General features: G+C 42.9%; 1 protein-coding gene across 1 annotated transcript in view; it reads left to right on the top strand.

Annotated features, from left to right (window-relative positions):
* The first annotated feature begins 1,084 nt into the window (after positions 1–1,084).
* The window catches only part of LOC148017826 (SNARE-like superfamily protein), a 50,668-nt gene continuing 33,619 nt past the window's right edge, over positions 1,085–18,133 (top strand). The window contains exons 1-3 of the mRNA XM_087661478.1: positions 1,085–1,352; positions 17,667–17,753; positions 17,859–17,927. Coding sequence (XP_087517604.1) covers positions 1,212–1,352; positions 17,667–17,753; positions 17,859–17,927 — 297 coding nt within the window. The 5' untranslated portion in view covers positions 1,085–1,211. The remainder of the gene's footprint in view (positions 1,353–17,666; positions 17,754–17,858; positions 17,928–18,133) is intronic.

The raw sequence follows: 18,133 nt of genomic DNA, 5'->3' as shown, positions 1-18,133 counted from the left end.
CGTTGGGTGGTTTCATATGTAAGATGGTACGCTTATTACCTATCCTCTACCTTCTCATGTGAAGGTTAGTTAGACCGATTGTTTGTAGGATGAGTAGAGGGCCGAGATGGACAAGATTCCTTATGCATCCATAATGGGCATTTTGATGTATGCCATGATAACCACTCGTACCTGACATTGCATTTGCAGTGTGAGTTGTGGCACACTATATAGCTACACCTAGCAGGCGACATTAGGATGCTGTGAAATGTATCATGAGGTACTTGAAGGGCACAACAGATATGTGCATATGTTATGGATTCCAAGATATAGGAGTTGTGGGATACACTAACTCTGATTATGCAGGACATGCAGATAGTAGGAAATCCACTTTTGACTATGTCTTTACTTTTGCTAGAGGTGTTGTTTCTTGGATATCCAGGGTGCAAATATGCACGATCCTATCTACTATAGAGGCAAAGTACGTTGCAGCTTGCCATTTAGGCTTATAAAGAGGCTCTCTGGTTAGATCATTTAGTGGCAAACCTTGGTATTACTAATGTGGTCCCTACAGTGTATTTAGATTCTATGAGTGCTATTCAATTGGCTAAGAATCCAGTCTTCCATGCGAAGACAAAGTGCATTGAGATGCGTTACCACTTTATTAGAGTGGTTGTTGAGGACAAGTCCATTGAGCTTTGTCAAGATTTTGATTGACGAGAATCCTGCAGATCTGTCCATTAAAACTCTCTCAACGGAATGTTTTACCTTCCTTAGGAAAATGATGGGTGTAAGATGAGATGGTGTCTATTCCTTATCCTCTTGTACTTTGTGTACATTTGTACTTTGTGACTTTTTTTCTCATTCTAGGGCTTGTACTAGTACCTCATCTAACTCACACTCGTTTTACCAATTGGCTTATACAACGATTGCGATAATTAATCTTCTATCATTATTACCAAAAGTGTGCCATGTAGCGCTTGTGGAGCCCCCTGCAAAATCTTCTGGTCGTGCCATGTGGCACCCGTCCAACCCTACCTGCCCGTGGGACTCCACCCGCCCAATCCCTTTGCAAAGGGCCTATTTGAATTTACATCAATCCTGCTGGGTTCTGTCTAAACGGGCCTAGTTGAATTTACATCAATCCTGCTGGATCCAGTCTAAACGCCGTCACGTGACTCATGTCCGCTTTGGAAAAGACCAGCACGCCGTTCTTCGTTAATTGAGAAGCAATGGCGATCAGATTCGTGCTGCTGGTGAATAAACAGGGACAGACTCGCCTCGCGCAGTACTACGAATACCTCACCTTAGAGGAGCGCCGCGCTCTAGAGGCTGAAATCGTCCGCAGATGCCTCTCTCGCACAGATTCTCAGGTTCAAGATTAAAAAGATCGATCTTGTTTGTTGTATTGTGTACTTTCGAATCAAGTCTGTGACATAGCCCTGTGGGACCTAAACTGTAGTTTGTACTATAATCCGTGCTTAGACTGATTTTGACTTCACATTCGATATTGTTGTTGATCTCTTATTGAGCATTTAAAGATTGAATGACTAGAAATGATGCCATTGAGGCTTTCACAAGCTTCGAAAAAGCATGGATGTAACCACCTGTAAAATAAGGCTTAAGTGAGCTGAATACAAGCTCATGAAATGTGTCAGAGTATACATGTAAGACAATTGCGAAGTGTTATGATGCTGTATAGACTGAGCTAACAGTTGCCAAAATGACAAAGGTGCTTATATGTTTAGGCATATACAGGACGCATTACTAAAAGGCCTGAAAAAGGAATAGGCAATTGAAAGGTGAACAATAGATCCAAATACTGGATACGTGAATAGAGCTTCATAGCAATACGAGGATCGGAGGTGTCAAAATAACATGTATACTTTGATATCATGTCAAAATAATAGGTATGTTGTGACACCATGTCATAATATGTGACGAACCGGAGAGACACTAGGGTTTGTGGGGAGAAACATTGAGTGTGTACGGTAAATATGGAGAGAGAAGAGAAACTCAGAAAACACAAAAGAAGAAGAAGATGAAGCAGTGAATCATGCTATGTGAAGAAAAGGTGATATAGTAGAGCCGAAGCTCCAGCCTTTGGGCAGTGGGCTATCAAAGTAATTACTAGAATGTGAAGGATAGCTATTGAGGGAGTGGAACACAATCCTTCGATGCTGTTGGAGAAGAGGAAGATGATCACTAGCAACACGGTCCCCTTGAAGTGCTTGGCAAGAGGGCGTCCAATTGAAGGCTAGCAAATAGCTTGAGGAAATCTTGCTGATGCAAAATATAGCCTCAAGTATGTTGAGGAGTGCCAAATGGAGCCGATCCGAAGTCGGGAAGGTGTCAATTGCCAAATGCAATAGTAGAATGTTGTAGTAGAATGCGGCAATAGAAAGCAGTAGTAGAATGTTGCAATAAAATACAACAATAGAACACCATAGTAAAAAGCCAAGTGGAGATGGATGCAAAAACCATGGACTGGAATGTCCTCCTTGCGGGGTATGAACGATAGTGGAGAGGATAGAGAAAGTGTGGGATTGATATTGAATGGGTGGAGAGGTGGCCTATAAATAGGTCTTGGCTAGTGTAGGGTGGCTCCCCACTATGTGAGCACCCCACTAAAAAATTGCCCATAATATGGGTGTTGGGCACACAACTTGTTTTGGGGTTGTTAGTGCGAAACCCTAAATAAAGTGACTATATTGAATAAGTGGTTTCTCAAGACCCCCTCTCAGGCCCAAAAAGGGATGAAGAAAGAGGAGTAAAGAGAGGTAAGGAGGAAGAGCAGATCCCTAAGATCCAAGATTTCCACTTGAAAGGTAACTTGTAGTAAAGAACAGTAGACAGGATGAGGTGAAGAACCAGACTCCACCCTGGGAGGGAAGCCACTACCTCTATAACTCCATGTTGGAAAGAATTCAAAGGCCTTGTTACCAAGTCACGATTGAACCTCCAAGGCCTTGGTCTAAGTGATACCTGAAAATCTTGGGTGTCAATAAGAGAAATGATTGCTCAAAGATAACCATCTCCAAAAAGTAAATGATGGGTAAAGAACTTCGGGATGAGGAGATACCCCTTCTGAGGCTGGAGATGTAGGGGCTTCCTTTGAAGTCGAAGAAGAAGTAGAAGCCCTCATTGAGGGCAAAGAAAGAACATCCCCATTTGAATCCTCTTATGTGAGAGATAGGGAATTTAAAAAGTCATGCATCACGGACTCCAAAACATTTGATGAGGAAGGAAGTGTGGTTGGCCGATCGAAGAAGGTATCTGAGGTGCCAAAGATGTTGAAGAACTTTGAGAGGTGGCCTCTCAAACCTGAGTAGTCAAGGGAGGGAAAGGAGAGGCTTATGCTAAGCCAAGGGTGGGTGAAGGTTGTTGATCTTAGTGGAGCTGATTGCGGATGTGAAGTAATGGAAGGTGTTGAACAACTGCTGTCTCTCGAAGGAGTGGACTGACAAGCATACAATATCCAACAACCATTGTCTCTCGGTGGAGTGGAGTGTAGATCCGTGGGCCATGGAAGCCATTGTACTTGAAAATAGGTGGGGAGAAACCTCCCCTAGCATTTCGGTGGTCTCAGGAGGTCGTAGCACCTATTGTGCCTCCTTTTGCTCGTGAGGGCTTAGTGCGCATTGGATGCGTCCTATTGCCTTGAGCATAGGACTCTAATAGCCGATGTAGAACGATCTCTGTGTCCCAGAAGGAAGATGTGGAACAACGAGTGCTTGGTGGGAGACACGGTTGCTCTGATGGTGTAGGGAGCAAAGGTCGCAGTCAGTAGTCTTTGGTGGGATGACCATTCTTGCCACAGTAGGAGCACCGAGTGGATTGGCTGCTAGGAGAAGCCATAGCACTAGAGTGTCAACCTATAAAAGGGAGGGTGGGAGGGAGAAGAAGAGAAGGGTATCTCTCGCTGATGCAATAGAAAGAGGGGGAAAATTAATAGAATCCACAGCCTATCTTTGCCTTCTTCAATGCAGAGGATCTTTGTATCTGTTTGAGTGCATCTAGCTTTGATATTATGTCAAAATAATAGGTATGCTCTGATACCATGTCAAAATATGCGATGAACCAGAGAGATAATAGGGTTGTGGGGAGAAACATAGTGTGTACTGCAAACATTGAGAGAGAACTCAAAAAACACAAAAGAAGAAGATGATGAAGCACTGAATCATGCATGCTATGTGAAGAAAAGTTGATACAATATAGTTAAAGCTTAGAAGATGACTGCACTGTTCTGCCAGAATTAGGCGGTAGTACCTAAAGGGAAGCTACTCAGTGAAGAAAGCAAAATGTAGTCCTTTGGGTAGTGGGTTGTTGAACTAATCATTGGAAGGTGAAGGATAGCTGTCGAGGGAGCGGAACGCAATCCTCTGAGGCAGTTGGAGAAGAGGAAGATGATCACCAGCAAAACAGTTGGTCTCCGCGAAGTGCTTGGCAAGGGGGCGGCCAGCTAAAGGCCAAAAAATAGCTTGAGGAAACCTTGCTAATGCAAAATGCAGCCTCTAGTATGCTAAGGAGTGCCAAACGGAGCCGATTCGAAGACGGGAAGGTGCCGATTGCCAAACGAAGCAATAGAACGCCGTAGTAGAATGCTGCATTAGAATGCAACAGTAGAATGTAGTAGTAGAACGCCAGAGTAAAATGCTGCAATAGGATGTAGTAGTAGAACATTGCAATGAAATGCCAAGTGGAGATGGTTGTAGAAGCCATAAACTGTAATGCCCTCCTTGTGGGGTGTGAACGGCAATGGAGAGGATGGAGAAAGGAGAGAAGAATGGAAGAGAGTGATAGTGTTAGAAGGAATGAATGCGTGGGATGGATATTGAATGGGTGGAGAGGTGGCCTATAAATAGGCCTCAACCAGTCTAGGGTGGCTCCCCACTATGTGAGCACCCCCATTGAAAAAGTGCCCATAATATGGGCGCCTAGCCCATTTTGGGGCTGTTAGTGTGAGACCTTGTACTAAATAAGTGCTTTCTCAACAGGAGATATGCGCAATTGAGAAACAAGTACACTTCTTCTCCTTAATTTCTATTTTGGTTTCCATTTATAGCCTTGAAAAGGCTTTATTTGGATCATTAGTTAGTATCTGGGTGCCACTTGAGAGACTTCAGTGGGCGCCACTTGAGGGAGTTGGGGTGCCACTTGAGATAGTTTGTGCCTATAAATACGGCATTGACTCCACTCATTTATTGTCTTGCACATTCATTCCTTCTAACACTTTGCCATTCTCTTCTGTATTTTTCTCTCCTTTCTCCATCCTTACTATTCCCGTTTACACCCCATGAGGAGGACATTATGGTTCGTGGCTACTGCATCCATCTCCACTTGGCATTTTGCAGGCTACATCATTTGGTGTCAGCCCTCCTCACCTGGTGTCATCATCAAGCTTGCGTTTGCAGCAGTTTTAGGCCATCTATAGCAGTCACCTATTTGCAGCTAGTGAGATGGAGAGATATTCATCAAATATTCTTGCGCTTTCTTCTCCAGCTGATTGCCCAATAGTCGCCTTGATAGCAGCCATCATTTTGGAGAGATTTCAGCATATCCTTCATCTCTGACAGCTCTCGAGGACCGCGTTTCGCTCCCTCTACAACTGGCTGACCTTTCCTTTACCATTCAACTTTATCTTCGATATCCTACTATTGGAGGGTTGTGTTTCACTCCCTTCATTGTGCGGATTCCCTTTAGGTGTTGTCGCTTGATCAGATAAGACAATGTAGTCATCTTCAACGCCTCCACTATATGTGCTTGATTCACTTAGCATGATTCAGCCATTCATCATTCATCATCTTCTTCTTTTGTGTTTTCTTTGAGTTTCTTCTTCTATTAATGTTTGTTAGCCATACTATCTCTTAGATATGGTATGAGTGCATACCGTTTTGTCACACTATTTTGAGACGGGCCAGGTGTGAAATATGGAGAGAAGCAAGTGGAGGTGAAGGGGGACTCAAATTTTCTCGAGCTAATAGAGGGAGGTCAAGGCTCTCAATGTTGATCTTTGTGTTGCTCTTCGCGATGGTTTGACTACGATGATTGCCTATTAGGAGAAGGGAGAAGCTTCTCTTTGGAATTGTCAAAAGCATTGAAGTGGTAGTAATCCATCTCTAAAAACCTGCAAACACACTTGAAAATTTTTTGATTTGGTGTTGGGATGCCTGAACAGAGGGATAATTAGCTACACCTTGCAAGGAGTTGTAGATGTCTTGCACACTTAGGGGCTAGGAGCTGACGCAAGGGGTGAGGGAAGGCCTCCAGATGCAAAATACAGATGCCAACGAGACACTAGGATGATGGGAACTAATGCTAGCTGGTGGAGAGTCTCTGGATGTAGCAAACACAGAGAAGGGGATGATGCCAATTGGTGGAGATTGACTCTTGATGAGAAAAAGCTCATGCTTGATGAGGGAAGATGATGCCAGGCCGAGTAGAGAGGAAAGATGGCCACAAATTGCGATGTCCTTCAATAGGGGTGTAGGCAGCAGGGACGTGAGGAGAGAAAAGTGTCGGAGTGATGAAGAAAGAGTGGTGAAGAATGACTGAAGTGGGGTGGGTGTGGAATGAATGAAGTGCCGGCCTATTTATAGACATAAGTTGTCTAGGGTGGCGCACCACCGTTGTGTGGTCGTCCACTGACGAAATGACCAAAATATGACACCAACCCTTTGTGGGGTTGTCAATGTGAAACCCTAAATGAAGTGTGTAAACTAAAGAAGTGATTTCTCAACACACCCCGTCCCTCTCCTACCGAGGATTAGCACAGATGGGATTCGAAGGATGCACATGCCCTATCTTTGATTGCCTTGTCAGTGAAAAGAGCTATTATTCTGCATATTCAGTCTTCTAGGACCTCAAAAGCTACTTGGGATGTGCTAGAGCGTATGTTTGCAACATGTAATGAAGCCAGGATATCTTATCTCCGCAGAGAGTTGGCTAAGGTAAACATGGATGAGGGTGATAGTATGACCGATCACCTCACAACATACAGATTTGCGTGAGTAGCTGCTTAATGTTGGTGAGGTCATTCAGGATGCAGAATCGGTAAATGTCACACTGAACTCACTTCCTGAGTTGTATCTTAGATTCCACACCTCATTGATGTTGCCTTTTGGGGGGGGGGGGGGAGAGGGGGCAGCAGCCCCTTACATTTGTGGAATTGGAAAGCCTCTTGCTACAACAAGAACAAACTTGGAAGAATGTTGCATTGCATTCAAGTGATGTGGCTATGCTCTCTAAGTACAAAGGCAAAGGGAAAGTCCAATAGAATGTGAAAAATTAGCAAAAGGCTGATATAGGACAGCCATCAAATAAGGCTAGCCAAGACATAGAAAACTCCAACAAAAATGGGAAATGCCATTTTCCAAAAAGCTCAATCATTATATTGATGAATGCAAGAAGCAATTGCCCAAAGAAAAGGAGGACTGTGGTTTGGTTGTCCAAGAGACATCAACTAGTAGATCTTCTAATGGTGATGCTTTAGCCGACTTTATGGAGGAGGAACATGCATTTCTTATATGCAATTTTGATTCTTCAATGGCTGATTCAGCATGTAATGCTGCTGAAATGCAGCATACCTACACGAAAGCGTGTTACATGTGCGAACAACAACAATTGAGATGTATGTGCAGTCATGATTACTACTGCTGATGGTTTTGATTTCATGCTTCTAGATGTTTTCTTTGTGCTTGGCATCACGACATAGTATCAGAGCATTGAAGGACCTAGGGTGGACCCATCTGAAGAGGAGATTTGATTGCGACACAAGGCTGCATTTTCAGCGTTCAAGTGCGGGCAGGAGGGCTGCACATCAGAATAAGGTTAAGGCAAGCATGGGCATGCGAGAAAGGAGAAGATTTGCTGAAGTTGCTACTGGTTTTTGGTGTTAGAGAAGAAAGAAGGCTGCGTTTTGGGCCTTCCAGTGCAGATTTTATCTTTTTATCGCCTCCAGTGGGTGAAGAATGAGCAGGACGAGCGATCGAGAGCTCTAGCAGGTTGTATTCTCACAGTCAAAGGGGGCTGCTCTTTGTGTTTTGTGCATGCATTGTAGGAGAAGATGTCTTTTGAGGCCGAGACAGAGTTTCAGGCGATCATGGACGAGAAGATGATTGTCTTACTGGCTCTTCCACCATATCAAACGCTTGATGGCGAGAATCACTGCATTTGGGGGTACATGATGCTTGTCATTCTGGAGTCCTATGATTTGGCGAAGCTTGTTATGGAGGCTATTCATCGTCCTTCTTCGCGAGACGAGTCTAGACTCTCTTCTAGTGATATGGTGGAGTTGGCAAAGGCTCCGGTACATTTGGATAAACTCAATGCTCACATTTGCTCGTTTATATTTCTTTCATGTACTCTAGCTATTATCTCTCATATTGAGCATTTGACAGTGGCTTAGGAGACATGACTGGAGTTTGATCAGATGTACAATCGGATGACCGTCAGGAAGCAAGTTTCTTTGGAAGTGTAGATGCGGACCATGAGTGTCAACAAGTCATCTTCTATGTGAGAACATATCAACAAGCTTCGGTAGCTTCGGATGTAGGTTCAAAACACAGGAAAGGTGATCACTTTTGAAGACATAGCGATAACTCTTCTTTCATAGTTACCTCCCCGCTTCAGTGGTTTTTATTCCGCCTTGATTGCTTTAGGGCAGTCTGAGACTCTTCGGTGGGAAGAGTTGGTTCCTATGGTCTTGGACCAAGAGAAGCAACTAAAAGGTACCGATGCTTTGAAATCTGAGGCCTTGGTTGGTTAGTCCTCTTAGAAGAAGGGGAAGGACCAAAAGAAGAAAAAGGAGGACAAAGAAAAGGAGTCTACTTGTCACATTTGTGGCAAAACTGGTCACTAGAAGAAGGATTGCCCCGACAAGGAGAAGAAGGAGAAGGAGAAGAAGGAGAAATCTTCAAAGGATTCTGGAGCAGTGGCTGCTCCCTCATCACTTGCTTTCCTCCACATGGAGGTGGTTGACGATTCGACCTTGACGGCTTCTGATGTTGTGTTGACGGCCCCATACACTCGGGAGTGGATTGTTGACAGTGATGTCTCCCGGCACATGACTCCTTCAACAGGTGTTGCTCACTTGTGGCTTTCTCATGGCTAGATTCTCATTGGTGACAGTTTGTCTATTCCTATACAGGGATGGGGTAACATGCATCTTATTCTAGATAGATGCGGTGGTGCCCATACATTTGAGGTATTTTATGTGCGGGCTTTGGGGTACCATTTCCTTTCGGTGCACAAGATTTGTGCCCTCGGTCTTTTGGTGGAATTTGATGAGGATTTTTTTCGGATTCTTGATTGAGGATCGAGATAGGTTCTTTCTTCAAGTTATGAGGAGAATGGAGTCTACAAGTTGCGGTCTTCTTCTGCCTTGATTTCTCTTCTTTTTACCTCCCAAACTCAGTTGAGCTTTGGCATGCTTGGTTTGGCCACCTCAATTATGATTATCTTCGGAAGGCATTAATGGGACGACTTGTTCGAGGCTTGCCAAATATTGTGGTAAGCTAGTAGCCTTGTGTATCCTACATTCGTGGGAAGCAGACTCGTGATGTTGTTCCCAACAAGGCTTCAAGGTGGTCTTCTGCACCTTTGAAGCTTGTTTCTACCGATCTTTGTGGATCAATGAGGACGGAATCCCTTTGAGGGAGCTTGTATTTCATGCTAATTGTGGATGATTACAACAGGATGACATGACCTTATTTCTTGAAGTTGAAGTCGGAGGCTTTCTCAAACTTTAAGGATTGGTTGCTCTTTGAGGAGAATTGATTGGGCTGGAAGTTGAAAACCTTATGATCGGATAAGGGTAGAGAGTTTGTTTCTAATGAGTTTGCTCATTTTTGTACAGATTGTGGTATTCACTAGGCGTTTGCTAATACAAACACCCCTTGGGAGAATGACATCTTGGAGCGGAAGAATCGCAGTGTGATCGAGATGGCCTGTACCATGATTGAGCATCGTGAGATATCTCAGTATTTATGGGCTGAGGTTGTGGCTACCGCAGTTCACATTCTTAATCGTTCACTTACTTTCGATGTTGTTGGTATGACTCCATATGAGGCGTACTTTGGGTCCAAGCCAGATGTTTCTTATTTCAGGGTTTTTGGGTGTGATGCCTATGTTCACATCTCAAAGACACAGATTGACAAATTTGAAGCGGCCTCCAAAAGACAGGTGTTTGTGGGCTATAGCTCGCAATCTCAAGGCTACCGATTGTATAAACTTGTTAAGCGGGATGTCTACACGAGCTATGATGTTTGGTTCGTAGAAGTTCCAACCTCAGAGGGGGATGAGGAATGCCCTATTCTTGTAGATCCCAGTGATAGTTGGGCCCCTGCGATTGTTCGTTTGGAGTCTGTGCCTCTTGAGGGTTCTTCTTTGGATGAGGAGCTTAGTTCTCAGTCACCGGATTCACTGATTGCTCCCTTGCCGTCGTCCAGAAACTTCCGTATATGGAAAGTGATGAGGCGAGATCTGACCTTCTCCTCCTTGGGCTTGTGACACTCTTCATGATGCAAGGATAGAGGGGGCCCTTGAGGAGTGGCAGCCGCAGGATGGCCCTTGGCGTTCTCGGAGGAACCAAGCACTCCACGTTGAGCTTGTTTATACTAATTACTGTTTGATGACTCGTGTCATGTAGGACCGGAAACCCACTTCCGTAAAGGAGGCTTTATAGCATGATCATTGGCGAAAAGCGATGGATGAGGAATTGGAGTCGATTGATAGAAATGGCACTTGGTTTCTCGTGGCGAAGCCTCCTCATAAAAAGATCATTGGAGTCAACTGGGTCTTCAAGACCAAGTACCGTAGTGATGACACATTGGACAAGCACAAGGTCTGCCTTGTTGCTAAATGTTTTGCAGAGCGTTGAGGTTTGATTTCCATGATACTTTTGCCTCTACAGCTCAGATGGCCACTATTCGCGTAGTTCTTGTCTTGGCTAGCCATAGAAGATGGCCAATCTATCAACTGGATGTGAAGTCTGCCTTCTTGAATGGGGAGTTGAAGAAGGAGATCTATGTTGAGCAGTCTCCAAGCTTCGGTTATCCTGATGGTAAGGTGTACAGGTTGCGGAAGGCTCTTTATGGCCTTAAGCAGGCTCCCCGTGCTTGGAATGAGAAGATTGACTCGTTCGTCTAGGAGAAATCGGGGTATCAACATTCCAAAGCCGACCCCTAGTTGTATGTATATACCTTAGGTGGAGGTCGTGTGTTGTTTGTCCTTTATGTGGACGACTTGATTGTGACAGGTGACCATACTCAAATGGTCGAGCAGATGGAGGCAACACTTCATGAGAAGTTTAAGATGATGGATATGGGACTTCTTTACTTCTTTCTAGGTCATGAGATCTATCAGACTCCGAGGGGGATCTTTATTTCCCAGCAGCAGTGTGTTTAGGAGCTCTTGGCTACGTGTGAGATGGAGGGATGCAAGTCTCTTATGACTCATATGGACCCGAATTGGAAGGCTACCACTCATTCCAATTCGCCTTTGGTGGATGCTACCCGTTATAGGTGGATGGTTGGTTCCTTGATTTGGCTTCTTAATACCCGTGTTGACTTATGTTATGCTGTAGGTGTGCTGGCCGGGTTCATGAGTGAACCCAAGATGGTGCATTGCCAAGCTGCTCAGAGGATTTTGCGGTTCCTACGGGGGACTTTTGACCTTGGGATTTGTTATCTGTTGGTACAGGTGCTACGAACTTGGTACTTACAGGTTGGAGTGATTCAGATTGGGCCGGTGATGTGGATCATCGAAGGTCCATCGACAAGTTATTGTTTTACCTTGGGTGCTAGTGCTGTTTCTTGGAGTAGCAAGAAGCAACCTACGGTTGCTCTCTCTTCGACTGAGGCAAAGTATCGGGCGGCGTGTTCTACTACATGTGAGACAATGTGGCTTCGCAGGCTCCTGGAGGAGCTTAGCTGTCTGCTGGCAGGTCCTACTGTTCTCCAGTGTGACAATGAGAGTTGTATTGCCTTGGCTAGGAATCTTGTGTTTCATGCTTGGACAAAGCATATTGAGATCCAGTACCATTTCATTCGGGAGAAGATTTTGGATGAGACCATTTCCTTGGTCTATAGCAAAACGGAGGACAATCTTGTAGATTTTACTAAGGCACTTCCCACGGCTTTACTTTCTAGATCCCTTAGCCTTCTGCCATGTCTAGGATCTGAGAGGGGGTGTTAGAGCTGGTTAGTTGAACATTCCCTGGATAGGAGCAGTAGGAGTAGTTGGTTAGCAGGCGTTAGATGCAAAAGTGCCATGTGGCAACAAATATGGCACTGTTCGCTAGTTACAGCAATTGGCTACAGCAGTCGGACAGCAGTTGGCTGCAGTTAATGCAGCTGACCTGCATTATTTTGCGTGCTTTTTATAGCCTATTTATAGGCCTTGATTTCAGCAGTCTTCCTCAGTTGTTTTCACAGATTTCAGGCTGCAAACCGTGGAGACTACTCTCCGGGCTGTCGGAGATTGAGATTTTTGAGGTGGAGATATACGCAGATATTCTCTTTTCATCCGTCTATATTTCTACATCCTTATATGGCATTCTTCATTGCAGATTTTCTGCGTTTAACCGTATCTTTCTCTCTCTCTCTCTCTCTCTCTCTTCTCTCTCTATTCACTCTTTGTCTTGGTCATTGGCTTCCGCATTGCTTCACTTTGACAGATATATGTCTCATACTTTTGAGACATTTTTGCTTGAAAATGGCATTATGCATCAAGCCATTCTTAGAATGACACCTCAACAAAATGGTGTTGCTGAAAGGAAGAATTAGACACTTATGGAAATGACTTGTTGTGTGCTTAAGAGCAAAGGGCTACCCTATAAATTTTGGCTTGAAGGCCTTCAGTGTGCGAATCATGTCTCAAACTGTGCATCCACCAAAGCACTAAAGACTATCACACTATTTGGAGTTTAGCATGGCAAGAAACCCAAGGTTGATTACTTTCGAATGTTTGGATGCATAGTCTATGCACATGTTCCGATAGAGCTTTGTGGAAAGCTCGATGACAAAGTTGTAAAATGCATTTTTATTGGCTACAGTTTAGAGAGCAAGGGCTATCTTGTGTATGATCCATGCACAAAGAAAGTATTTGTCAATCAAGATGTTATATTATGTTGAAAATGTTGCATTTTCACATCATCAGTTTTAGATGCTAGCCACCCATGACATTGGTGATGTCTTTGAGGGTCTTTTGTCACTTTCTCTGGAGTCTATGCCTTCTGTACATGGTTGGATAGACATATTACAGCAAGTTGTTGCTGCACCGAGCATGTGGCACTTGATTTTGGATTTCCTCATGTAGTGGAAAATGCAATACATCATGATAGGGCTGCTGTGAATGTAGCTAAAACAGTCCCTAGATGGTTGTTGCGCACTCTCCAGGAGAATTGAATGGATGCTTCCTTGCCTTAGTGCACTAGAAGGGTTGCTAGGCATGCAACACATGATGCAGGGGGGGCCATTTGGTTGATTTTATGGAAGTAGATGATGATTGTGATGAGCATGTGCTCATGAGCTCACTATTAGATCATGATGAACCTATTTTCTTAGACGAAGCTTAGCAAGATGTACTTTGGATGTAGGCCATGCAGGAAGAGTTAGGCTCTATTTCTACTAACTCTACATGGGATCTTGTGGATTTACCACTTGGTAAGAAGGCTATTGGCACAAAATGGGTTTTTAAACTCGAATGCAAGGCTGATGGCACTATTGATAGGTACAAGGCATGGTTGGTAGCAATGGGCTGTGAACAGAAGAAGGGTATAGATTATGAGGGGACCTTGGCTCCTACATCCTATATGGAGGGGACCTTGGCTCCTACATCCTATACGACTACAATGAGATGTGTGATTACTATGGCTGCAAATTATGGTTGGAAAGTACATCATTTGGACATAAAGACAACATTTTTGAATGGGGATCTACATGAGGATATTTATGTTTCAGAACCTCCAAGGTTTGTGCTTAAGGGAAAAGAGCACATGGATTGTAAATTGCATTAGGCTCTTTATGGTCTCAAACATGCTCCTTGTGCATGGTACTCCAAAATTGATGCTTATTTGGCCACTAAAGGGTTTAAAAATGGTCCAATTGCTCCCACTCTATACATTAAGAATGAAGGGAGGGGAGGGGGACTTGCTAATGATCATTCTTTATGTGGATGATATGCTACTCATTAGACCGAAAGAGGATAAAATTGCAGATTTTAAGGTTGAATTGAAACATGCATTTGCTATGCCAGATATGGGCCGCCTAGACTACTATTTGGGGATTCAATTTGTCCATAATCAACATGGCATCATTGTGTCACATTCACAGTATGTGGACAAGCTTTTATATAGTTTAACATGCAATATTACAAACATATATGCACTCCTATGGACCCAGGCTTAAAGCTGTCTATACATAATGGTGAAGAGATGACTGATGTTGCTATTTACAGCTAGGCTATTGGCTGTCCTATTTATCTTTGTAACATATGCCTTGACATTCAATATGCAGTATCTTAGGCGAGCAGGTATATCACGACCCATAGACCATACATTGGCAAGTTGTTAAGCAGATCTTTAGATATTTGGAAGATACTCAATGACATCCATTATTATTTTCCAGGGGGGAGGGAGACGTGCATCTACAAGCTTATAGTGACTCAAATTGGGCTAGAGATTTAGACACTAGATAGTCTACTAGTGGACAATGTTTCTTTTTGGGCCGTTCATGCATTTCATGGCTAAGTAAGAAAGAGTTTACAATGGCTACCTCGTCTTGTGAGGCTGAGTACAGGGTAGCCTTCACGGCAATAATGGAATGTGTATGGGTGCGTAGATTGTTGGTTGATCTACATATACCATTGGAGGGTCCTACGCCTATTCTTTCTTGCAGTCGGAGTGCTATTGTAGTGGCACAAAATCTTGTGTTTTATGCTCGCATGAAGCACATTGAGGTGCATTACCATTATGTTAGAGAGAGATGCTATGCAAGAGAGATGAGCTTGATGCATGTACCCACACAGGAAAATATTGTAGACATTTTCACCAGAGCATTAACACGTGAGAAGTTTAAGGCTTTTCGAAAGTCCTTGAACTTATTTTTCTTTGGTGATTGATCATCCCTGTACATCATCACATTGGCACTGCAGGGGGATGTTAGAATTCGCCAATTCTAAGTAGTGCTCATGTAATTCGTGTGGTGTGGATACTCATTAAAGTATCAATGTAGTGTGTGTACACCTAGTGTCTTTAAACATTAAGGTAGTGCTACTAGGGTCTAGAGTAAGTTAACCTAACTCTAGTTAGTTGGTGGAAGGCTGGTTAGGTCAACCTATGACCTAAATTGGAGTTGTACCTTCACTCAATCTTTCGGTTCAGCAAGTACACTGCTCTCTCGCTTGCTCACTCACTGTAACGGTCTCTTGTTTCTCTCTTCTCCATAGCCGATGCATTTCTCACGTAGACAGCCTACAAGGGTTGTCACTTGCCTCCAATGGCCTCTTGATCAATTGGGGGTAGCTTTTTGATAGCGTCCAATGGTTGGGCTGATCACCAATGGCTGAAAAATTGCAGCAATAGCTCTCTCTCTTTGTCTATGCATGGGCAAGTTTTGCCAAGTGGCAGCCGTCTAATTGCATTTTTCAACAATTTTCAGCCCAAATAATTTAATTTTCAGAATATTAATTTTAAAAAGTAATTTAATTAATAATTCTTGCTCAAAAAATTATCTATATCAGCCAACAATTTAATTGGCTAGGCCAATTTATCATGTAAGCAATCCTAAGCATTTATTAGCATTGGAATTGGCATTACTTAATTAATGCCTAGTTCTTAATTTCAATACTGACATTAATGCCTAATAAAATATTCTAGGCCAAAATTTGACACTAGTTACCACCAAGTACTTGACATCTTGGGGTCTTTGGCTGGTCATTGTGAAATAACTAACTTGCACATCATAGGTGTAACTCACATTTGCATATTTGATTAGCACTAAATCAAATGCTAAGCAAAGCATCAAAATTTCACGTCCTTGTGACATCCATGGTGCTCAAAGTTATAAGGTCCCCATTATGAGGAGAAGCAATGTGTGTGCTTGGACATTGATTGGGTATTGAAATGTATGTCAAATGAGGTCTATGTGACCGGATGGCAAAAATGTGACCTTTGTGGGTCTAGCCTTTGGGTTGCCTGATGGAGGTCTAGGGGCAACACCCTTGGCCTGACACTAATGGGAATATCCTTTGGCTAACTAGAGAAGGTTCATAATATGGTCGTGGACATGTCGACTAGACTACCTTCCCAGGCTATAAAAGGAAGACCTCTCCAAAGCCATTGCTAATTTATCTTTCACCTAGTTAGAGTTCTTCTAGCTAGCCTTAAGCTCTGTCGCCTATCATCTGTCTAGATTGCCATCTAAGCTTCATAGTGAAAGTGCATGGGTGGATAGAGCCATCTTTGTGTCTGCTTGTTTGGAGTTAAAGAAGTTTTTGTTCTTCTCATATTTGTTGTGCGCTTACTATTCCTTGCTGAGATTTTGTTTGCTACATTGTGTAATTTCTACAGATATATTAGTAATGATGGAGACTTGACATGGCTTTCTAACCTCTCTTTGCACAATGGGGTTACTTTCCTTATTCTCCTCTAGGGCTGCTCGAGATCTGCTTGTGCAGCCCTCTCATTTCATCTCCTTTTCTTCATTTAAAAAACTATGCATGTGCTGCAGTTTAGTGCACTACTTGTTTTGAATTTTTGCTGCCCAAGGACATGCTACTGTTGTGACCTCTGCAATGGCAACTCAAGGGTTGCTAGTACAAAAATTGGTCCATGTGCTTGCAAAAGAGGCTAAATCATTGAAGCATGTGACATTTGACTTTAGTCTGGACCTATCAATAATAGAATTGAATTGTGCAAATTAGGAACAACTTGGGTATAATTTTGTGCAAGTTAAGAAAAGTCAGGCTCTCAGTCAATGCAAAAGATATGCCTTTTGTGGATATTCAACTGCAATTGTGATAGACATATTCAGCTGCCCTGAAGGCAAGATTGCACATTATCAACGATTTTAGATTGGCTATAGTATCACCTTAGTTGCATGGGATTAAGCCCCCAGATACAAAGCAAGGCTCTCATTGGGCAAATTGATTGTGAGAAGCTTGTTGATTTCAGAGCAGACGTGAAAGTAGTTATTTTAGGCATGTCTTAGCAGAGACTGTTTTCCAAGACTAGGAGGAGAGCAGTATCCATCCCTGAAACGGATGGTTGTAGAAGCATTTTCTCTTCTCGTCCCCCGTTTCTTCCCTTTGTACTTGGTGTTGGATATATTAAGGATAGAGTATAGTAAAGAAAATAGAAGTTTGACTGACTGCTGTTTTTAATTGCAAATTTGACATGCTAGATTTGTGTAGTGAAGATTTGGAGAGGTTGAGATTAGGCCAAAGAACTTGGAAATTGAATTCAGTTTCCAAGCATGCAAGAAAGTGTCAAGCTATAATGTGAAGAAATTTGAGAATAATAGAATGTAGGGTGAAGTTTTGCACTACATTTCCTAATGGAAACTAAAATGCATATAAGCAAAGAAAAAGCTTTGAAAACGTTATTCAGGTCTCTGCAAAATTATGCTTAATATACATCTAGTTTGGTTATTCCTCAATGCTAAAACTAAAGTATATTGTGCTTTTAGTGTTCATTCATAGAGCATCGAAATTACAAGGTCATCTACAGAAGATATGCTTCACTATTTTTCTTGGTTGGAGTTGATGGAGAAGAGGTATATGCACATGATGTACTATCTGCTTCTTTCTGTAGAAAAGGTACCTCTTTACATTGAATGTTTTCTAACCATTTTAATTATGTGAAAAATTGATGATGGCAGAATGAACTTGCAATATTAGAATTCATACACTGTCTAGTGGAGACAATGGACCGGTACTTTGGAAATGTGGTATGTTATCATCTTCTATCCTTTCCTACCTTGCTAAACTGCAGGTATTATTGCATTTTGCATGCAATCTCCAAGATGTGGGCTTGCTTGACTTTCTTGTGTTGTTGCAAAAGCAAAATCATGCAACACATAATCGTTGGTGGATCTGTTGTTCTGTTAGATGTCAGACTACTTAAAGTACAATGAATGTTTGAAACAGTGGGGAA

Source organism: Lygodium microphyllum, chromosome 21 (assembly GCF_053477565.2).
Source record: "Lygodium microphyllum isolate KBCC chromosome 21, Lygodium_microphyllum_v1.1.10, whole genome shotgun sequence".
Lineage (NCBI taxonomy): Eukaryota > Viridiplantae > Streptophyta > Polypodiopsida > Schizaeales > Lygodiaceae > Lygodium > Lygodium microphyllum.
The sequence above is the reverse complement of the archived record's forward strand: the minus strand, read 5'-3'. Positions and strand labels throughout refer to the sequence as shown.